The sequence below is a fragment of the Toxorhynchites rutilus genome, chromosome 2 (genome assembly GCF_029784135.1).
Source record: "Toxorhynchites rutilus septentrionalis strain SRP chromosome 2, ASM2978413v1, whole genome shotgun sequence".
Taxonomy (NCBI): domain Eukaryota; kingdom Metazoa; phylum Arthropoda; class Insecta; order Diptera; family Culicidae; genus Toxorhynchites; species Toxorhynchites rutilus.
In genome coordinates, this window is record NC_073745.1 from 276164156 (window position 1) to 276188622 (window position 24467).

The 24467-nt window shown below is 38.3% G+C and overlaps 1 protein-coding gene across 1 annotated transcript in view; it reads left to right on the top strand.

Annotated features, from left to right (window-relative positions):
- Nucleotides 1-356: 356 nt before the first annotated feature.
- Nucleotides 357-24467, top strand: part of LOC129771412 (protein pangolin, isoforms A/H/I/S-like) — a 311746-nt gene continuing 287635 nt past the window's right edge. Inside the window, exon 1 of the mRNA XM_055775023.1 lies at nt 357-2331. Within this exon, the coding sequence (XP_055630998.1) occupies nt 2035-2331 (297 nt within the window). The 5' untranslated portion in view covers nt 357-2034. The remainder of the gene's footprint in view (nt 2332-24467) is intronic.

Consider the following 24467-nt stretch of genomic DNA (forward strand, 5'->3'; position numbering starts at 1 on the left):
GTGCAGCATAAAACGGATACGCATGAAAATATAAGCAGGGAGCAGGAAGCGAAAGAGCGAGAGTGTTTGCTCAAAGATGGGGTTCTCATCGACCAGCTGATCCGAGCTGAGTGACGCAAAAGCTAAAACTCTCGAGTGGTGAGTTTGTCGCAGCCATGTGTCGCGAGATGCAGACAGTCGATACGCAAGTGAGGTGAATTTCCTAGGGGGCGCTCACGAGTGAAGCTTACGGAACACTAATGCGCCTGTGTGCCTGTGAGTGGTTGGTTGGGAGTTTTCTCTCTCGATCTCTGAGCGACGATTTGGTTGGGTGGCATATACACGGTTCGCAAGCAGACCACAGCATTGGCTGGCTCAGTGCAGCTTCGAAAACATTCTACTGCTCAGTTAGAAACCAACAGTAAACAGTATCGGACGGAAAAGTAGGATTTTAGTTCCAGAATCATAAACATTGTAAAACCTCTCTTCTTGTTGTGTAGTGTAGAACTTCACCAAACGGAAGAGAAAACATAACTTTATCTAGTTTGAACGCGAAGCGACGAAAGCAGCAAAATTTAATCAGGACAGGAAGTTCCGAACACCGAAACCGAGCGTGAAAGCAATCGAAACCAGGGGGAAAAAAGGGAAAGCAAAAAAAGGACACTTTAGGTGAAAATGAATTTCACAAGGCGGTGTTTTTATCTGAAATCAGTGCGCGAGCAACGGAACGGTTCGGTTTTAAAATATAGTGTTTGACTCCTGGCACTTAGTCGCTGGACGGTAACTTCGAAGTATTCGACCAGCCTAGCCCACAGTAGAGTGATGCACTTCCGTGGCGGAAGCTCCAACGCTGATACCAGCGCTGAGTCGATCCAATTGGAGTTAGAAAATTTATGAATTTATGGTCCGGTTTGTTTTGTCCGTGTTTTGTTCGTTTTGGAAACGCGAGTGCATCGGGATCCACGAAGGTCCTTTTCCGTGAGTAAACGGGAAAACCCACTCCGAAGTGAGCACGTGAATGAAGAATTGATTTTCTTTCGGTTCCATTTCCTCCGTCAGTGAAAGAAAAAATCGTAGCCTAAACAAAGCTCTTCTCAGCAGAGTGTAAACAGATACGCACAATTTTAGTAGACTTCTCCGAATTTTCCACCGGAGAAGATAGTAATCAACCATTAGGCGTCTAGGGTCACAGCAGCCGAGACCTAGAGACAGACACACAGGACCAAACAATTTTGAACAAGTTATAGCAAGAGAGCTGTTAGTGAGTGAAGTGAGCGCGTTTTGCGGAAACTATTGCAAGCGCAATTTTTTTGTTCAAGTTTGTGGCGATTTCCAAAACCGAGTTACATTTTGCAATAAAAGAAGCGTGAGAGCAGCTGAGTGTGTAAAGTCGCGACCTCAAAGTTTACAAAGTTGAGGAAGTTGGGAAAAATTGAAGTGAGCGCGGAAAATTTCTCGTCTCAAGAAGAAACAAAAAAAAATAATTCGTTGTGCATTTTTTGAATATAAACAATTTTGGTTTGCCGACAGGAAGAAGCAATCGCAGAAATACACAGAAAAGAAGAGAAAACAAAACAAACAAAAACAAAAAAAAACAGAAGCTAGTGATGATGCAAGGCAGAAATATTGTGGTGAGTACAATGATGTGGTGTGAGCAAAAGCAGTATACCCTAGTGTCATTGGACTTGTAAATCAAATAATTTAGCTTACATTAACGCAATCTGGTGTTGATCGTTTCCGCACGCTCTTCGTGTTGGTTGGTTCGTCCAAATAAACACATTCGTAAACGTGAATAGTGGATGCAGACGCGAGTGTTTGAAAGTGGTTAGAAAAATCTGCCGTAAAATCAGAGAAATACTATTCGCGAAATACGCGAAATATTCCGCAATCCCGAACCCCGTGTCCAAGTGCGTGACAGTGAAGAAGAAGAGTGCCGAAATATAAACCACCCCAACATCGCAGGGGGAAGTAGTGATTAAACAGGCGTAAAACTTAAGTCTCACCCTCACCCACATTGGCGAGACGAGGTGAGGGGGCGTCGTGAATAAGGAAAATATGGTTCCACAGCACAACCACGAGTTGCAGCTATTAGTGTCCCAGAGCGAGATGATGGATACCGGTGCGGTGCAAGTGCAGATTGCCGCCACCAACTCAGCACCCCAGCAGCAGAATCACCAGCAGACCTCGCTCCTAGAGGCAGGGCTGCTCCAGTCGGTGGTGGTGAGCGGAAACAGTGTATTGAATAACGGCCAATCGATGGTCTCCCAGCAGCAGCATATGGCCACGCCGGTGCTTTTCGGCTCCCAGCTAGTGGACAAAAACTCCAGCACACCTTACACCGATGCGACACAGGTGAGTGAATTTCGGCGCAATCATGATGGTTGCAATCTCGCGCTGGTGTCCGAAAAGTGGACGAAAATATATATGAATCAGCTGTGTGTGTGTTGGAAGTGTGCACTCACGTAGTTTGATTAGATTTATCGTTAATTTTGCGGAAAGGTACGAGGGAAGGGGGGGAGGATGTAAACCCAAAGTTTGTCGGTTTTGTTTTTGGTCTTTGTGGGGGCGTTTTGTGCTGCTAGTGGCGCAGTGTGAAGCTTTATCGATTAGCTGCTCAATGTCGGTGAAATTGTGTCTCGCAATGTTGAGGCTGTGTGACAGACAATTTCGGATTAATTTAAGTGTGCGATTTGTTTCATCCGAAGTAGAAAATTAAACAAATTTAATCCAATTAGAGATTAGCTGTGAAGCAGGGATGGGATTTAATTTGATAGCATGTTGTTGATGATCACACTCACGGATGTGTTTCTGTTTAGTCGAGCCTGTTCTATATGCTGAAAATATTGCTGTGTCTTCGATTTGTGCAACTTAAAATTGTAAATTTTAGTTTTGCACACTTTCGTCATTTTTGTCGTATTGAAAGTTGGTCATTTAAGTTGAAACTATAAGAAAGACGCTTCGACTAGATCATCACAATTTTCCGGAAATTATTCAAATCTAAAACTCACACCCGAATTTGGGATAAAAGTTTCCAAAACGTGTAAAGTAATGGATGTTGTTGCTGTTATGTCAGACCGTTCTTAAAGCTGATTTTTCTCAGATTTAAAGTTCTCTTAAAACATTATTTGCGCTGCTTTATTGTTTCGAATCTTGAAGGTAAAATTACAAAAGAATGATCGTGCGGTAGTGACTCGTAGAAATTTCACGTAAATTCCGGGTTAAATTTTACTTAGATGAATCTGAAAATATATTCAATGTATTCTTGAGTGTTTACTGTTTATACGCTGAAAATCAGAAGACGTAATCAATTATGATAAATACAAAATTTCTATTAATTATTGTGCACTCTATTTTCATAAAATTTAGCTTTGAATTTGCACAATAAAATTGGTTTGAAATATTCAGAATGACATTAAAATTGAGTCTTTATGATTTTCATGTGATCGTTTGAAGTTGTAGATTTTTTTTGTGAAATTGACTATTGACACCATCAAAGCGATTATGTTATAATTTCTTTTAATTCATTCTTTATTATTTTAATTAACAATAACAATACTTTTGATGCAGAAGCTGTTGCTCTAGTGCGTATCGAAAGTTGAGTTTAGGTGGTTCTGGTTCTTAGATATTTTGCGGCAGAAGTCCCCTCATAACTCTTCTGGTTTTTAACATTGTGATCTGATGAAGTCACTTCATGCGAATAAAAATATTCTAGAATCAGTCGTTCGAATGTTGATACACTAGGTACAAGAACGATCAAACGACAAAGTGCGTATTACACAGACGCTAACTAACAATGGCTTTTTAGATAAGGACTTATCCTAGACAGGGGCAGAAAGTCGTATATTAAATTAGTTGTGAATTGTGTACTTTTTCGAATTATCGTGGTTTCAATTTCTATATCGAACCATGTTCTGTGGGGAGAAAATCGCACAGTTAGAGATACTTCTTGAACCAATTCATTCATTCCTCTATAAATGTGCTACACATTGTGTAAGAAACTGTTGTGATCAGAGTGTTTCTTAACATGTACTGGAATTTGTTACATAAATATGCGTGATTTTAACTTGATTCAATTCTTCGAAGAATAACTCGTTCAATATTTTCGAAAGTTGGTATATGGCTAATAGAAATTTTTGAAATTTTAAAATAGCTCATTTATAGTCCAGTCTTTCGGAATGGTTGCAGTGAAATACACTCGACAGAGAAGTAACGTAACAGAGTGTGGCATCAAAATTTGAAGATGATTCTTGAAATGTTAAAAATAGATACACTAGGTCAAAATTACATGCTCACAGTACAAACTGTATGTTTGTAAAAATACTGTGGATTTTTTAAAACACTACCAAAAACCTGATTTTCGCACTATAATCGATGTAGAAAATTTCCATGTTCTTTTCATCAAACAACAAATGAACCTTGTACCGAACTCATAGGAGTTTCAAAATTGCCGTTCGATTTGCCTTGCGTTAATAGCTTGTTGAAATATTCATCATCAAAGACGAATGGATAATTTTTCATTTAATCCGAAATTTATCTAAAAGATGGAATGTTCCTGGACTCAAATTAAAAAATTGATAATGTTAATTGGATTTGCGCTTGTCTACGATGCTGTAGAATGATGTGTTCATCTACAAAGGCTTCAAAAACCAGAGAGAAATCGACATTTCGAAAATTATCTAAAAACATCGATGCTCCTCTAACTTTTTTTGTCGAGTGTATTTTATGTAGAAAATAATTTTTTACTAATTTGTTTTTTCAGCTTTGACTCTCCCAGAATGTAATAACACATCTCAAATTAGTAAAAAATGTTATTTATTCAAAATAATTTCATAGTTTGTTCAGAGTAATGGATCATTAGCATCGTTTATTTACATTTCATAGTTGCTTTTGATGACACTGTTTTCGCTTCCGATTTTCTTACCACTTGTGCAAAACTCGTTACACTTTTACTTAGACTATTCACTTAATATGGATAATGGGATTTTCATTGATAATTTTGTCCCTGAAGATGTGTCATTTTCTACAGCAATAAACCTAATTAGCTCTGCAGAACATTATTCTTTCATTTAACGCTTACCATTATCAAAATAAAATTCATTACTTTTGTGAAACTATTTCTAAAATCCACCACTTTTTGCTTTGCGTTTTGTTTATCTTTGCTGCACATAAACTTCAAACTCGAAATTTCTCAGTAAAAATGAATGTGTTTTCCCTATCAACAGCTTCTTCTTTAAGAAGAGTATGATATTGGGGTCCTGGTTATGATTTATAGTCCAATTTCACGCATATCTCGTAGTACATTATGATGCAATAGTTAATTTTGGCGAAAATTGTATCATTCAACATTCGAGCCCTTGGTTTCACGCTGGTAGCATGATTGGAGATTATTCTGGTTGCTTATAGGTCCTGAACAAAAACCTTACATTGGCAAGATCGATTTTGGATTTCGTGGTTCCCAACCTTATCAATATTCTCCCCGTATTTTTTTATTGCACCTCGCACCACTTGTACATCAACATTTTCCTTTTAAAGCAATTTTCTCAATGATATCCCAGGAATAGAACACCATTTATGCACAATCACACGTCGTTTCTCAGTGGAAATACTTTCCATTTTTCTGTAAACACGTGTAAATCAGATTTTTTCCGAAAAAAAGGAAAAAAGAGTTCTTTCACAACGCACAGTGTGTCAATTGAGTACTTGGACCGAAACTTTATCTTAGATAGTGAAGGAATTACCTATAAAATGTTTGATGCGCCTGACGGTTACTGGAGAATATTTTATCAGAGTTTCGAAACATTTGAAATGACATGGATTCGTAGAATTTGACTTACGCATTCTAGAAATCAGGGCTCTTCAATGCGAGCATTAGGGTGGCAATGGATGTATGAGAAAAATTTGATGAATTTTGAATTTATGCTTATAAACCAGACACCAAACATCGGTCGATTGAACTGCTGTTTGAGAATGAACCGAATCCAATAAAAATTGTTCATGCTGGAAGCTCATTATTGGCAAACACGTTCGTTGCTGTTGTCAAAAACGATCACTCTCTTGCTGGACAACTGGACTAAGCCATTTAATGCCAATCCGCGCAATCCGTTAAACCTTTTCCAACTGTCGCTTCAAGTCACATTCGAATCCAATCCAAGGATACCATCTCGATGTAATAGCCTCCACCGTTCGGCGTCGGCGTTATAGGTCCTGACCATGTACATTTTGTTTATTGGCCCAAGAAATGATCTGTGCCAAGTTTCAGCTCGATCGGACATGATTTAGGGGTGCCTCAAAGCGCTCAAAGTTTTGATTTTTTGATCCTCGAAAATCTCCCAAGGGGGAAAGGAAATTTGGAAAGTCGAAAATTTTTTTTTCGATGCCAAATGACTTCAAAATGCGTGAAACGTCGAGATCTGGGTGTCATCTCGAAAAAAAAAATTTCGACCGAAATCGACCTTTTGGGCCGGTTTTTGAAATTTGACATGACCATTTTCGCTACCACCCTAGCGAGTATGTACCGAGTTCTTGTTCGAAATCGCGTCGGTATCCTTAATTTTATTTACCTGATTTGGCACCCTATGACTCCTCCCTCTTTCCAGAAATTGAGGTAAAATTGAGATACATGTTTTGACGACTTTAATGCCCATTCGTACAGATTCAATCGAAGCGTTGAACGCAAATTCTCAAAATGATCCAGAGCACACATTTAAAAGGCTGTTAAATTGATGGGGACCGGAGTACATTATTCCGGATTATAATATGAAAAATAATCAAAATTATTGAGAAGTTATTAAAACATTTTGTTGAAAAGTTTATTTTCACTTCCAGTACCAAAATCTGATTGAAACATTGTGTATTTTATCCGTTTTGTTTGAGCCGCAAAAATATCTTCTTCAGTTCAAACCTTTCAGATTAGTAAATATCTTCTAACCACTGCTGAATTCTAATTTTTGTCAAGTTGGTGTGCTCACCCATACACGAAAAACCGCATTCGCCACTTGTAGCTACTGACCCTATCTTGCTTGTGGTAAGCTCTTTTATTATTTTTTCGCTTGTATACGAGAACGTCCACAGCTTTCTAGAAATGATTGAGCAACAAGCGTTCTAAATCGAAACGTTTTTTGTGACGAGACCGTTTTTTAATTATTTAATTTGTTCTCCCAATATATTCCCGAAAGACGTATTCCTATGTCAAAGAATGTCTGAAAAGAAAAGTGATGATTTTTATTTAACTCTGATAGGCTGTTATTCCATGGAATATGATCACACTTAGTTGACAACCACGCCATATTAGGGATATATTTTTAAGAACATTTGCTATTTGCTATGCTGCTCTCTAAAGTTATTGAAATAAATCACAACTTATGGCTATAAATCCCAGACATTAAAATGCTTCCTATATGTCTTCAATCGGTGACATAAAATTTGGTGTTCTTAATCCAGGTCAAACGAACCGGACACCGGCCCTCTCCGATTTTATTAAAAACTTCGTACGTATGAAAGAAGCTATACTATTTTTCGTTGTTCATATGGTCAATTTTAACTGTGACTGATTTTTTCATAAGGACCTATTGATCTAGTTTTTCAAAAAAATGTAACTCTGAATCCCACTGTCTAACTAAAGTATGATATTCGACAGAGTAGATGGGGGTTCAATAAGCTTTCTAGAAAAACATACATGTTAAATACACTATTCAAGAAATATGCTCAAAAACCAAATTTAATATTAAATATAGCCTCTATAAATACTGATTATTGTCAATTTATCATTATCATATTCCCCTCAGATATGTTTCTGAGAAAATTGTTTTCATTTACCAAAGTTTGACGATTCTTTCTGCTGTGTCAGGCTCATGAAAATGATGTTATGAATTTTAACAAATTTCAATGCCTTGAGATATCAGAATGATTTAAGAAAAGTCATGCAAAAAAAAATAGAATCTACATTCAACCCTGCTTCAAAAAAGGAAATGTTTCTTAGGAAATTCCTTTTTTGTGAAAATGGAAGCCGATTTTACCGCATTATAGAAATGTTGAATGAATGAATTCGATACACTCAGTTTGTATCAATTAATGCCTTAATTTTCCCATCATCAAGTTCAATTTGTTCTCCAGAACGTGGTGAATCTTAAATATCAGTCTTTTCAGTTTTGGCATTGGCGTTCTTTTAGTTTACCTTTTTGTTCTCCATTATATTATCGGATGATTTTTTTTTTATTTTATCGACGGAGAAAATACAGTAGAATATGCAGATAATGTGGATGAGATATCAGTTTTGAATAATTTCTAGTACGACATCAATAAAAAAACGATGGACCAAAGTCAGTAAAAACATTCCACAACTGAGTTTCGCTATATAAATGCTGTATAATTCTGAACCATCCAAACAAATCTTGTTTTTTCATTCCGTCTTAATAACTAATCAATTCTTCCAATACTGATATGTGATATGATTTCGGTTTGTGTTATTTGTATCTAAGTCTTTCCCTAAAAAAAAATTGATTGTCGTCTACGATTGGCGCTCGTAACTGTTACGTTTCATATTACCGTTCAATATTATAGAAACGTTGCATCAACTAATGCTTGATTTGATTTTGTCATCATAAACTTTATTTTGTTCTCAATAACGTGGTATATTTCCAATATCAGTCAAATATATCAGCACAATTTTTGTAACAAATTTTGCTTCGCATTGGGGTATTGTCTATAAATCTTCACCGTGTCATTGCATAATTATTCAGATTTTTCCAATAGAAATTGGCAAAATGTGAAAAAAAAGTTGAGGTATATTTTTTGATCAATTTTGATAGCACATCAAGTAAAAACTATTCAGCTCAGCAAACATCACAAAACCTTTGATGTATAGCTTATGTTATGAAAAAGCGAACTTACTCTCCGATCATCCAAAACCAACAGCATCTTCTCAAAGAATATTACTTATTATTTTTTCCAATAACATTGATATGATTTGAGTTTCAGTTTGATTTGAGTACAATTTTTGGATAGTTTGAATTATTGTTCCGATCGGAATGATAAATTATCCTCGAATAAAAAAATCAAAATTATTTTCTATTCGATTTCAATTATACGCAGAATATAAAGGAATATTGCTATGTTTCAAACATGAAATATTTTGAATTTTCGGTGGACAACAGTAAAAGTAAGTGCGCAATTAGAAAGAATATTTTCTATCCATTATTATTTTATCATTCATTCATCATCGATTATACATAGAGAAAGGTTTGATTGAAAAGGGGAAATAATATTCTCCCAATGTTTAACACAAGTTTTTTTTTTCAAGAATGATTTCGACTTTTCTTGAATTTAGAACATGTCAGGTTTTCTTTTTCTACGTGTTTCCGCGATTTTTTTTTATTGATTCATTCTATTTTATCGGGGTGAAGTGAAATCGGTATATTCTCTACGCGTATAGAAACATCAATTCTTCTGTTTCGTTCATTTCTGATGACAGTTTTTTTCCATTCGAAAAGTAGAAGCTTTCATTGATGATCGAAACTGTTCGAATAGGCTATATTCATTATCATCGTCAAAGAATTTTATTTCACATGCGGAAGGATGCTTGCAGCTTTTATCTGAAGCTTTTAACCGAAGTATCATCCGTTTTATTTCAACGAAAGGGATTATCCTGGATCGTCTCCAAAAAAATGGTTTAGTAGTCACGCTTACCGCTAAACCACCGGGGCATGCAATTTGGTTATTCATGCTAGTCTACTGCACAACATTCCATAACGTCAAAAGTTTATTAGAATATAAACTGCTCGAATAAATCTATGTTTCGATTGATTCGCTCTTGGAAGCTACGCTTCAGTGTGAAAAATGAGACAAATGGACGTGAAGCAAAATGAGCACGCATGAAGAAGAAGAGATATAGACTTCATTGAGCGTAGAAAAAGAGCGGCATTATATTGAACCAGCGTGAATAAGCAGCAACTTGAAAGCAGTAGGTGAATTATGGATTGACGATTTATTAATGAGAATGAATTTGCAAGATCCTGTAGAAAACAATTTAAAATCGAAGGGAGATCGATGCTCGTCCATATTTCTGAAGCTCTGTTTATTATCGACACAGACTCGGACTTTAGGAAAAAAATAATCTATGATTCCTAAACATACATTTTTCTAAGACTTGTTATTAAAATCAAATTAATAAAAGGAGGCGAACAGGCGTAGTGGTAACTTCCATATCTCTCACGCAGAGATCACGAGTTCAATTCTCTCTCCCGACATTCTGCCAAAAATGGAAGTAAAAGTGACGAACCAACCGAAATGTATTGAAAATAACTATAATAGAGAGAAAAAATCAAATTAACAACAGTCTCTTTCTGACGTTTTACGACTTCGTACAATGAAGAAGTAAGTCGGAAGAGTGCTTTAATCGGGGAAAAAAGGCAAGTTGAGTGAGTGGTGAACTGGTGAATTAATTGATGGAATTGCGTGAAAGATCGAAAGATCGAAATTTTCATGAAAAAAATGCGATAAAATCTTACCTCGGAGCAATTCATTTCAGCTTCCTTTTATTTAATTGGTTGAAGGTTTTATCATGTTCGAAGCAGATTTTAATGTTAGTTTTTTGTTCGATAATTATATTTGACTAAAACAAATTTGCAAGAAATGGTCAGGTTTCTAATGTTTGTTTTTCATAAAATCTTGATTAAACTGTCATCAAAAAGTGGCAGCGGTCGAATGGACACATTTTCAAGGTTCTGTTTAGGTTTGGAACTACATTTAACACAGACCTGGAAATTTTTGAGTTTGACCACAAGTGTTCGTTTGTGATTGCAAACAATTCCATTTTAATGGACCAGGACGCAAGACAGCCTAGATATGGGTATCACAAATTATTGCTGGTCATGTGTCGACGACGGCATTATTTGTCACAAATGTCGCAAATGAACTAAAGCCGCCCGATAAGCGATTTAATCCCATTCCATGGATTTATTGCAGGTTGCGCTCGCAGCCGGATCGCATAACACAACAACGTGCACGTGCAGCAGCATAGTGAACGTATGATACAATGTAGCAAATCCAATTACGTGACTGATGTGATACAATCCAATCTTTTCCTACATTAATCAACACCTGCATCTTGGCGGGTTTCCAAAGGTTATATTTTTTTATTCCAATCATTCCATTATGAGAAGCGTTCTCAGCGCACCATTTGAAGTCACCGATGAGACGATGACTGATCGGGGTGTGGATCAGTTCAGCCAAAGTGCCAAAATAGCCACCAACTTCGACACCTCCGGCGCTCCTCCGTCTGCGGAGTGCACAGACCGACCGTACAATTTTCTGAAGCCGATTTATCACCACAATTAACAACTTTAAGCCAGCGAAACGATAATAAAAAATCACAAATTATACACCGGGGAGTAAAATTACCGGTCGCACTACTTTTATGCGCGACATGTAGTGTTCTTCCGCCTTCTGACAACCACAATCACAATATTTGAAGGCGGCTAGATTTGCGCCCGTCCCGGTGAACCGCTTCCCAGACCCAGACCCAGACCGCGCTTTCTGGGGACGATGTTCAATAATTCATCCATCGCTTGGCTCTATCTGGCCATGCAATGGTGATGAACTCGACATGAAAATGCACGCGGCTCCGATTACAATTTTTAATTCACATTTTCGCCGTAACTATCCAGTTCACACTTTTTTGGGAGTCGCTTGTGGATTTCGGATGATAGATAATTGGACGGGGACTCGTGTGGAACGCATGCCGGTTTTGGTCGTCCGCCGGTACAAACACCCAACCAATGGGTTTCCGCTTAATCGCAGATTCAGTATTTTTTCTCTTTCTCGGATAATGTATTTTTATGAATTCTGTTGCGGAATTATATAAAATTGTGATTTTTTTTTGAAATAGAGTATTTTTTTTTGTTAATGAAGACAAGTTTTCGTGTAGCAGAAATTATTATTAATTATTCGATCATATGGCATGAAATGTCGTAGATATTATACAGGGAGTTTAGTTTTATGGCTTGTAAGGGTCCATATGAAATGGCGCGAACCGGAAAGAATTCCAACGAGGACAGCCTCAATTATTCGTGTTCGTGTTTTTTTGGCGTTTATATTAGAATTTTCAAAACTCACGAAAATGTGTACATTTAGGTTCGAATTATTGGTTCCGGATCAGCTGTTTTGGGGAAATTCGTAACACTCGAAACCTATTTCGGAGCAGAGAGAACCCATATACATTATGTTATCTTCGGTCCTTTCCTAGTGACAATGCTAAGGAAAAACTTTTCCTTACCTTACGTGGCACCGGGTGCACTTCCGCCATGCTTCCGCGTGCAATCGTGGCGAGGGGGGGGGCGAGACGGACGGTCGCGCGAAAGCCGGGCAAACCAAGAAGAATGCGTCTAGATTATATGGAAATTTATGTTTAATCTAGAAGATATAAATTATGGAACCGAGGGTCCCTGAGCATCAGCATGAACGGAAGCATTCGAGTGGGGGAGCGATCGGACCGGGCAGAGGGGGAGGGGAACAAAATCAGTACGTGAACTGTTCAGGAATTTAAATTTATGTTTTATCATTCCTTCTGGTGCTGTCTGCTGCTTGCCTGCCTGCCTGCCTGCCTGCCTGTCTGCCCGCCTCTGGCTGCTTGAAGGTTTCCAAAGTTCTGAACACTTTGGGGACGAACACTGGCACACAGCTGGGTTGGTGTTTTCCTTTTTTGATTTATTTCAGCGATATGCTGCTACTGCCTTTGCTCCTCATATTTCGCTCTTTTTTTAACCGTCTTCCGTTTTTCCGTTCGGCATTGTGTGGGTGATGTTGCGAAGGTACGTACAACTTAGTTAATTAGACTTTCTCGCCGGGGAAGCGAAGCAAAGGGGACGGAAGAGAGCTCGGGAAGCCGGTGTTTGTACGGTTCAATCCGCGGAAAGCTCGCAAGACGGAGGAGCAGCAGCAATAAACGAAACTACTGGGGCAATAAGAAAAGCATCAACAACGACACAGCCAGTCAGGCGGCCGAAAAGAAGGTGTGATGTGATGTGGTCGTTTTCCAAAAAGATTGATGGTGTTCAGGAACGAAAATATGCGTGACACGAGCCAAGTGAGACGAACTTTCGGCATAAACGGTTTATTGACACCAGGCGCGGGGTGGGGACGGGAAACGCGGGAAAGTTTTGGCACACAGGCGGGGTGGGGCGAGGTTGTTGTTGATGTCGTGGGGATTCGAGAAGTGTGGGTGGGAATGGTTCAAGCTTTCGCGCGTTGCTTCGATAAACAAGTGAGTCGATCGGGGATATTTAATTCGAACATTATACGTATGAGCTGTGTGTTTTTATTTACTACACGAGGTGAATTCTTTCCTTCGAGTCCTCATGCAATGAACATTTGATATTAACTCATTGATTATTAATGGATAACGCCACCGCTGCGCTTGGGATAGGTATGAACATTTTCAATGCGCCTTTTAAATATATAAAATACATTTTGTCTTACACTTGTTTTAACGAACAAACTAAATTTTATGGTTGGTGTTTTCCGATTGATTGTTCTGAAGTCTTTTATTGGTGGATTTCCATGCTCTTCATCATCCAGATCAAAATCTTCTGAATCGCTCAATCCACTTTTCACACATGTCTACCGATGGAGCTTATTCTTCGTAGGCTTCGACAGTCAAACAATGACATAGAAATTGCACTTTTCTGTTGAAAAAAATACTTTAAAACCTCAAAATCCGGTACAAAATTTGACATTTTCAATGCGACAAATGTACTGGTTGTTTATACTTCAGTCAAATGAACTGTATTCCGTTCATGAAATATAGGACTATATTTGGAAAAAAAGGAAAAAAAAAATTTTCCCATTTTTTTAAACATAACATAAATATGTGAATAGTTCATACAATAACAAATAAGTCATCCATACATCGAAACATAGACACTTCTACAGGGAAAAAGTTTTCATAACAACATCTTTTTTTGTTTCCTTTGTAAATTCACGGGAATGATATATTCTGTCAGCTTTTTTCTATTTATAAACATGAAAAGAATGTGTCAGTCGCGAAAATTCACTCACAAAAATGTTACGAGGAAAACATCAGTTTTTCAGAAGTCTCCATGTAAAAATGCCATATATTTGAGGTTGACGTCTTTGACAAAAAGTCCATATTTGCCCATCTTCTGATGTATGAATGACATGTTGGTTATTATATGAGTAATTCATATTTTGTTACAATTTAAAAAATTTAAGACGTTTCTGAGAAAAATTAATGTATATTTCTAAAATTTTTTTTTCAATGTAATATTTTTTCAACTTGTTTGAAATTTTTTGATGATAATTTAAACAATATGTAGAAAATTCTTAGTTAGCAGAATATTGTGCTAGCACACAAAACTTTGAAAAAAAAAAAACAGAAAGAAATCGATTATTTTATTTCATCCCAATGTTTTTGTCCACTACATATACACACACACACGAGGAGCAAAAACGTATTCGTAGAATACTCCAAAACGTGAAGGCGAAGCTTTAAAATGATGCACATCCCATCTCCATCCGTTGATTTTTCACGATGTTACAGCATTTCAAAAATTACCCAAAGATATCGTTTCTGCACTCTCTTCCTCATTTTTTTGTTGTTGAGTTTATAATATACAGCTTGTTGTGAAACTGTAGTTAGGAGACAAGGGTTTCTTCGTTATTCTTGGGCAGGTGCCGGTTCGGCGGACAGAATACGGAAGAAATGCCAAACATGAAAAAGTTGTTGTTGAAAAACTATTTTTCTGCAGAAGTGCCCATCTTCCGATGTATGGATGACTTGTTGATTATTGTGTAAGCTTTCGCAGAATTTCGAAAAATAAATTTTTGAAAGAAATTAATTTAAATTTTTGAAATATTTTTTTTCTATGTATTTTTTTTTGAAAAAAAAGTTCGATTTTTTAAATGAAAATTGTAGTTTTTCTTTATCTTATTTTTCAACAAATGTTTTGTAGGTCTAATAGTTTTTGAGCTGGAATATATTGTGAGAAATTAAGAAAAAACACTTAGGCCTTTTTTGCAAATGTGTTTAGATTTTTTCAGAAATCTAAGAGCATACTAAGCATAAAGTTGCAGAAATAACCAATTTTACACCTTCGAATAAAATCTGGTGATGCCAACTTCAAAGACAAGTTGGCATGGAATTTGTTTTATGTGTTTCTTTCATTCGATTTAATCGTCGCTTAGATGCCGTTTTGTCCGCGTGACGCGCACTGATTATTTTATTTTCAATGTCATTCATAGACCCATAGATTCGTAGACGTTGTAGATTTCATATACTTCATAGATTTAATAGATTATAAAGATTTCATGAAAGACTGTAAAATTTCATAGACTCCATAGAATTTACAGAATCCATAGACTCCATAGACTTTGAGTACTTCATAGACTTCATTGATTTCGTAGACTTCATGTGGACTTCACTGTGGACTTCGTAGACTTCATAGAGCCCATATAGACTTCATAGACTTTTCAGACTTCATAGACTTCATAGTTTCGTAGACTTAATATACCTCATAGACTTCGTAGACTTCATTGACTTCATAGATTTCGTAAACCTAATAGATTTCTTTGCTTCAGTGGAATATTATTTCGTTAATAGAAAAAAAAGTAGTGTAATCAGTTTATTTTATTTTAATTAGATTTTTCCATTGGTGCAGTTATAAAGTTAAATAATTACATAATTCAAGTTTCGCTATATTTAAGTGTTTTTGAAGGAACCAAGGTAAATTTGATCTCTTCCCAACCTAACCCAACACTCAATTGAGCGTTTATGTTGAACAGATCGCCTGTTCAACAGGCAGCATATCCGGGATTCTGGATATGCCAATTATTCGGAATAATTTCCTGAGGATCTCTTATCCGCAACGAACCGACGAAACGTTACGAAACGGAAACGTTACGTTACGTTACGCTTATTTTATGTTTCATGAACAGTGTTGGCAAGAGAGAAGTTTTTCGAGCGAAGAAAAAAGGGAAATAGGGGAACATGTGAGGAGAGAAAATTAGTGAATATATTGTGAATAGGGTTACAAAAGAGTTTTTTTTTCTTTCAATGAAATAATATTTCATTCCGGTTGAATTTTATTCGGGACTTTTCCTGGATGGTTCCATCTCCTAAAGCTACCTAATCGAATTGGGAAGGTTCCAAAAAATGCAGGTATTCGCGGAAATCGGAGTTTTGTGTTACAACATTTTTTGCAGGGAAGTTCACGTAGGTTTCGTGATCTTTTACCTATATCGTGTGTGGTCGTTCGAGGCTAGCTTGACTCTGAGAGTAATTCTAATAGTTAGTCGGGCAAATAACACGACAGGTGGTCTCTCTTTGGGAGTGGCACTAAAGCCACCTGATTTTACTACACTCACGTGTCGGGACTTCGAACGGTTACGCATTACAGTAAGTCATTAAAAAGACTACATCACCACACAAAATTCAAATTAATTCAGTTTTAAAAATTGAAAAAGTAGTATCAATTGTGATCGGAAAATCAAGTTTTAATTTTTTATCACTGCACGGAAATTATTTTGACGTAGGACTACCTCTTACATTAAGGGTGCCAAATCAGAAAACAGATCACGTTTTTATGAAATAAAGTTAACGTTAATAACTATTTTTGCTGCGAACGGATTTTAACGATTTGCATACCAATAGAATCGGAAATTCTCTAAGATTTGTTTGATATGCTATACATTTCAATCCCATAGTCTGTATATGGTTTAAATTGGTGAAAATTGGAAGCATTCCCAGCATTTCCCATACATTTGTTCTGTCCATTTGTGTGCTTTCCCGAACAGAGCTGTCAATAACGGGCAACTAATGCAGCCGCTAGAATAGAAACAACAAAGGGGGATAGCGAAAAGAGAATATTTACGAAGTAAACTCCACCTTTGCATAGTGGATATGCTGTCGCTTGCTTATAAGTATTGCATCTCCTCAGAGGAAATTTTCTCAGAATCTGTCTGTGCCCGGAACAACAAAGGTCACTTATTTTGCTCGTTTTGTGTTTTTTGTCTCCCTTCGAGCTGTGAACGCTAGCCATTGTTTCACATGAAGTGCAGTGCAATGCGTGCATTGATATAAAGAAGCAAATTGCGACATAATATGACCAATTAGTGTATTGTTCGCGCAAAGGCAAGAAAGGATCGTTGCTTCTCGAAATGATTCTACAAAACCACGCAAGCCATTAAACCTTTTCAGGGTCCCTGGTATTTTTTACTGAAGAGTTATTTATGAAATTTGGACGTATTCGCAAATAATATCCGAAATGTAGAACCAACAAATTTAAAAAAAAAAAAAAGAAACACGTCCTTAGCGGTCGTGTCTCGGATACAATCCCTCGAATTTTATTTTTTTCATTAATTCTTTTATAATTTTTTTTTTTGCTTTGATCTCTCTTCGAAAGTGAATCATATTACATATTACCAAAAATTCAACAGCGTCAGTCAGCGTCACATTCATCTCGACACCTTAACATCCGTAAAAAATCCATCTTTTCCCAAATTTTCGTCCCGGAAAATATTCTTTCAAGAAATTCACATCTTTATATATATAAAAAAAGGATTTTCCACGTACGTGTAAAATATCGTCACAAGAGAACGGCTGGTCAGATCAGCATGCTCAATGTATTTATTGAGTTTGTCTTCACCCAAATTAGAATAATAGAATACTTTGGAAAATATTTGAGACGATAAGAAAAATTCGAAAATAAGACGTACGCTTATGTATGTTTCGCTGTGAAAATTATAATTTAGATCAATTTTACAGGTCCGAACGATAACAAACAAACTCTTTAAACTCGTTATTTTTACTAACCAATATATTCTCTAGAAATAAATTATATGGCAGAACAACGTTTGTCGGGTCAGCTAGTTTAATCTAAAAATCTTTCGTTTACAGCGAAAAGTACAAAATCGGTCCAGTGGTGATTTCGTGAATACATCCAGGCTTTTTACGCTGTTTTACACGGATTTTCGAATCAATGCGGATTCTCAAATTATCGTGATTTTTTATAACGCGTTTTTTTCATACCCGCGTAAAAAAACTGAGCCATATCAAAACTTTCTCTTAGCCTAAACTTTTTGAATATTTAAACAGCTTGAATTAAATTTAGTGTCTTTGACGGAAGTTAGAGTCGATTCTCACGTAGGTTTTCAGGTGACCTTGTTTTTATTTTACACAGACTTTCAAATCAAATTAACGCGGATTTACGAATAAACGCGGTTTTTTTTTACCCCCGCGTGAAATAAATTGGGTGTATTCAAAAACGGGTATATTCGGCAAAATCGACAAAAAACAGAAAAAAAATAATATTTTACAGTTGTGTTGTGCCAGAGACACGACCGCAAATTCGACGTAGGATTACGATACGGTATGACGGTATGAAAACCGACGCGGTCAATGTTCTTCATCTTTTCATCATTGGAATCAAGAACAAAAATTTAAAGTAAAATCAAAGTTGCATGTCGAACTTCGCGTCGGATGAAATCTCTATGTTTGGGATTGTTGGCAAAGGCGGAGCGTACGTTTCAATAGTTTCCTTCCTCTGCACTGCACATCGAGTGAGCAATTAACGGGTGACTATTTTGAACAGCAGTCTACGCAATGGTAGTGGTATATGAAAACAACAACAGGAAACCGAATTGATAACCCATTAAACACAGACCGGTCAATCTGATCCCCATTTAAAAAAGTTGTGAGCATCCACAGCTGAACAGTTCATGTTTTCCGGAATACCCAAGAATTGGATAGTTAAATGGTCCTTTAAAGGTAATCGATCTTGAAAAGCGTGATGCAATTCGCGTCAAGTCTTTGAAGGTATCGCAACTATTTGTTCACCTTCGAGGTAGTGTATTCTGGCCGACAATTAAAGTTCATCACGCGTGGATTGCAGAAAATCAACTGAATTAAACGGGATTCCGAGCAGCCAGCAGCACTTGAGCCACCTGTTTAGCCACAATCATACGGGTGTGCAAGAGCGCGATAGGAATCACGGAAGTCAACAAGCTTGGGACCGTTCTCTGAAGTAGGAAACAAACTAACTGCACTATTCTCAAGCGTGTGCATACACATGTGTAGCGCACAGTGCGCGCTTGTTTGCAAAGTTAAGCTGTCTACCCCATTTTCCACTAACCTCACACCCCTTCCCCTCACCCGCAGCAGCATTAATTCAAATGCACCGATAAAGCGTCGATGAACCGCCACGTAATTCTGTTTACAATTACACCTACTTACGCTTCCTGGCTCAGCCGCGATCCGATTGGCCCCACACTCGATAGTGATTTAATCACTTCGATGTTTTATTTCTGCTTAACCAGTAGCAACGCAGCGCGTGCTGGTATCATAATGTACACAGCGGCACCGCTGTCAGTCATACCTTTGGCAGCCAATATCCGTGGTGGATGGTGGATGCACATCTTTCCGAAACTGCTGCGCAGCAGCTGCTGAAGAGCCATCGTTTCTTGGCGCCTCCGCCGCAATCCGGCTCGATATATTGATATATTAAATACCTCAACCCTCCGGTGACTTGCGTACACCTCCACCCTCCCCCTATTTGCGCACCCGCACGCAGAAATATTTGTAGCAAACGAGCGAACAAAATAAATAACTTCCAGCGCCAGGCATTTTCGGAGCCACGGAGCCACTCGGAAGTACAACGTCGAACTGTCTCACACGCGTTGCAACAATTTCAGGAAATGAAATTAACAGATAAACTGACATTGAAATAATTCATTGATATTGTACCCTGTAGCCTTAGTTGAGCGTTGTGAGCTTCAGCGGATCCACCACCATCATTGGTGCTGACATTGAACGAGGGCATGAACGCAAGCGGTGGCGGCGTATTTTTTTTTGCGCTCCTCATGTTGCAGCAATGCCCGAATGCGCGTTCGCGCGCTTTACCTTACGCATATGCTGCGCTGAAGGCCGCAGCGGTGGAGACCTCAGGTGCGTGCGATGCACTTATAAGTGGTGCGCAAATCGGTTAGACAAAGCGACTCCATCGAGGTGCCCTGGGTGCTGATAACGTCAGACTAAGCGCGCGATAAGCGGTTCCACACGTACGGAAGTTTCAAGTTTGCAGAAACTCACACGTGCAGTACACGAGCATCTGGTTCATTTCTCTCCCCAATGCAAACGAAGGGGCTCTAGAGCGTCGTCGTCGCCGTGTGATGTAATATGTTTTTCATATAGTTTCGTTTGGCTGATGGTGTGGTGTTTAGAGACGACCCGCAATCTACTCAGCCACGAGGCAACGTGATATGGGGCGCAAATCGATTCCGATCGGGGAGGATGTTGGTTGGGAACAGAGGAGGGTATATCGGATTACATGACACTTGCCAGATATCACCACCGATTCCACCGCGCGCTGTTAGTGTTCTAATTTGCAGCTTAATTGGAGGAATCGATACCCTCCATCCAGTTGAATGGGGAGATTTCGGCGTGTTGCTCGTTGGGACCATTCAAAAACCCCCTAAGCAGCCCTAGCAGATGATATACGGGACTGAGTGACCTAGTTTGGTCTTATCACTAACATGCTGCTGCTGTTGCTGCTGCTGACGCTGCAAAGTGTTTGCTGTTTGCTGTGATAAACAAATAAACTATAAGGAAGTGCATCAGAAAATGGCATCGAGCGAAGACAATTGCGCCGGAGATTCTGACATTCACGGAGAAACTTTGTGGCGGCAAGCATTTCTGGAAGCAGGGGCGAATGCTTGTGTGGTGTCTAGATATCAGCGCCACGAAGCTCAGCTAGATGTGAATCATTGAGTTTCTTTGGAGCCGCACATATGTAATGGGCAAGCACGTTCGGCTGATCAAATTAATGTTTACTTTTGGAAGGATTTACTAGAAATGGTAGGAATCAGGCCTGTTGAACAGTTGAATAATTATTCCACAAAATGAATCAATGTCATTCAAATTCAAATCCAACCCTCTACGGTCCGGATGTACAAAAATATCACTTTCAACTGGGTTCTAACGAAAAGTAAAAGCGGTACTAAAGGGATTACATACCCAATTACATATTTTTGTGGCGAGTACAAGGGTCACAAGGGTGGAATCCAACGATACCAAATCCTTTTCACAACGAAATAATAATGCAATATTTGATATGGTGGTGTGACTATCTCGTGAACGTGAAGAATATCAATAGATTGGGCATTTACTCGCGAGTATACTCGTGATGCGAACGCTGGAGTTCAGCATTGCATCAATTGGCATCAATCATGAAAATCAGGATCGTTTTATTTCTTCAAAAAGCAAAATAAACATGCATTTAATAAAAATAGGTTTGTGTCTCGATAATTGTTACACTTTTGTACATTGAAGTATGACCCTTTTTTGTTTGAAGCGTAAGCATAACTGATCCTCGTTTTTCTTCATTCATCCCCATTCTACGCATAGTTGTTCCGTGTTCCAAAATCAGCAACTGCGAAAAACGCAATCGATGTTTTCCCACATACTTGTCTGCCAAAAGCTTTAAGCAGCTCAATTGAGGAATACACCGGGTTTTTTATAAGCACTATACTATTGTTTAATGAAATGTGATGAGATCCCCTCACTGAATCAATCATGCTTGATTACGGGTTTAAAAATTCATGGTGGGACTGTTGTGCCTAGAATATCAACATGGGACAATTGAACTTGATGTTGTTTTTTGATATACAATTTCTTTGTGTTTTTCCGAAAGATTATGCATCGAAACATCGTTTTGTGAAGAAATGAGTGATCTGCAACACCATCGCAAAATATAAATCTCATTGTTATTAGACAGGTGTACACGTGTTCTGGTAAACTTTTTCTTATTTGTTTGAGAATTAGTTCGTTCTTCCAAACCAGAAATGAGTGCATTAGCCCTGCTGAAAGTGTGACATGAAATTCTTGTACTTGAACCGATTTATTCGATATTGATCTACAAAAAATACATGGTGGGACAGTTATGAATAGTATATCAACATGGGACAATTGAGCTCGATGTTTTTTTTTTTTTTTTTTATCCAAAATATATATTTTATTAAGGCTCATATGGCGTCAGCCTAACGGGACCGGGAGTTCAATATTTTGACAATGTTTGCTTAGACTATGTTAGTAATATGTAACCGATTACTCGCGGTTGACTCGAGGTTAGTATTACAGGTGTTCTCATAATTGGTATGTCGCAGTCTTCGATGCTCTGTACGTGTGCCCGACACGGGATACTTCCTATTGGGATGCAGCTGACCATTAATCAGCAACGCCCCCCTAGTCTGTACCCCATATCTAGCGTGGTGCGTCTTTCTCGACTCGAGGAATCCAGGATAGAATGGTCACTAGCCGGCGCAATCATCAGCTCGTGTGTCATGAGCGGTACAACCTTTGGCTCTTGTTGAATGATCAGTGGACTGCACAACCTTCGGCCCGTGTATCTGTAAAGAGTGTGTGTATGTATTGCCGCGACTAAGTAAAAGTTTATCGATCGGATAGGAGGGGTATGAAACGGGGACACAACGAAGGAAACATCATTAAACGTTGACATCGGCGTTTCTGAGGAACAGGTATAGATGAAGTAGAAGATCAGGATCCCGGCTACCTAAGATATCCCGGACGGGGATATCCGATTGTCTGCCTTGTGCTCTCAGTGCTCTAGAGAACTGAGAGCGAGCAGCATGGAACCGGATACACGACCAGACAACATGCTCGATGTCGTGGTAGCCATCGCCACAATCACAAAGATTGTTTGCTGCGAGCCCAATGCGATAGAGATGCGCGTTTAGGTTGTAGTGATTGGACATAAGCCGAGATATCACGCGAATGAAATCACGACCTACATTCAATCCCTTGAACCATGCACTCGTCGAGACCTTAGGGATAATCGTGTGTAACTAACGACCGAACTCATCACCACTCCACATGCGCTGCCAACTAACGAGTGTGTCCTGACGAGGAATGTGAAAAAATTCATTATAGGCAATTTGCCTTTCAAAAAGTGTGCCTTCTGAAGCGCCCACCTTAGCTAGCGAGTCCGCTTTCTCATTCCCCGGAATCGAGCAATGAGAGGGAACCCATGCTAAGGTAATCTTGAATAATTTTTCGACCAAAACACTCAATAGATGTCTTATTCTTGTTAGGAAATAAGATGAGCGTTTATCAACTTTCACTGAGCTGGGCTCACTGAGCTAGGCTGAGTTCGATGTTGTTTTTTTGAAAGCTGGGAACAAACTATATGTTTTTTTTTGTGTTTTTCCGTAAGATTATGCATAAAAACAACGTTTTATGAAGAAAAGTGAAAATCGTCAAAAAGTAACATGGGACAACTATGTGTAGAACGGCAGTATAGTTCTTAAAAGCTAACATTTTCTAAATTGTTTATGCTCGAAGTGTATTAATTGTTTTGGTTTTTCTGAAATGAATTAAGAATGTGACAAAATAAGTGATGTTGAATACAACGTGAAGCAATACACTCTGTCCAACTTCTGTAAGACCAGGTGATGATCTGGCTGCTTCGTGCCATGGTAAACAAACAATGCTTCAACTTATTTGCTAATGTATTGGTATTGGTGACTACCATACACTGCATGATTTTCATATGTGTGTGTGTACAAGCGCTGAGCGTAAACCAAAGGTTTTGTATTTTTCAAGTGTCAGAAACTTGGCCAGTTACATTTTCCCGTTGTTTTAGTTGTTTTAATCAATTAAATCTGGCAAATGCCGAAGGCAAAAATCCTCACGGAGAGAGAAGAGAGACAAATCGATGCATTTCACCAAGAAAATGTTGGTATCAGAGAAATTTCTCGTCGGATTGGTCGATCCCATCAAGTATTGCTCAATTATTTGACGAATCCTCAAGGGTACGGTAAGAAGGAGAGAGCTCCACGTGAATCGAAGCTCTCTGACCGGAATAAGCGGGAAATAGCTAGAACAACTTCGAATACCTAAAAACCGCTTATGCAAATGAAGCAATATATCAATTTAAATGTTACTCGGGTGACAATTCGTCAAGTTTTGGGTAAAAAATCCTCACATAAAGAGGGTTTATAAGGTTACAGCTCCTCATCTTACATCATCTTACATCGGAAGACGTCTGAGAAAGCTCACATGAACCGACAGTGGAACATGGTATGTTGTGACAAAGAATGTTTCCAACAGAAAACATTTTGATGTATACCATAACGAAAAGTTCTTCAATGTATAGGTTATCTTTACTGACGAAAAGAAGTTTAATTTGGATGGTTCTGATGGTTTCAACGGGTACTGGCGTGATTTACGGAAGAAGGAACAGTATTTCTCAACCAGGAATGTTGGTGGATGCTCGTGTATGGTTTGGGTGGGATTCTGTGCAACCGGAAAGCTCAAGATAGCTTTCACATCATTCAAGGATTACATATTTGTTCTAGAATCCTCTCTCCTACCGTGTTTGCGTGAATATCGTCACAAAAATTCACATATCATATCATATTCATATCAGCAAGGAAACTAGGCAATGGATTAAGGACTAAAAACT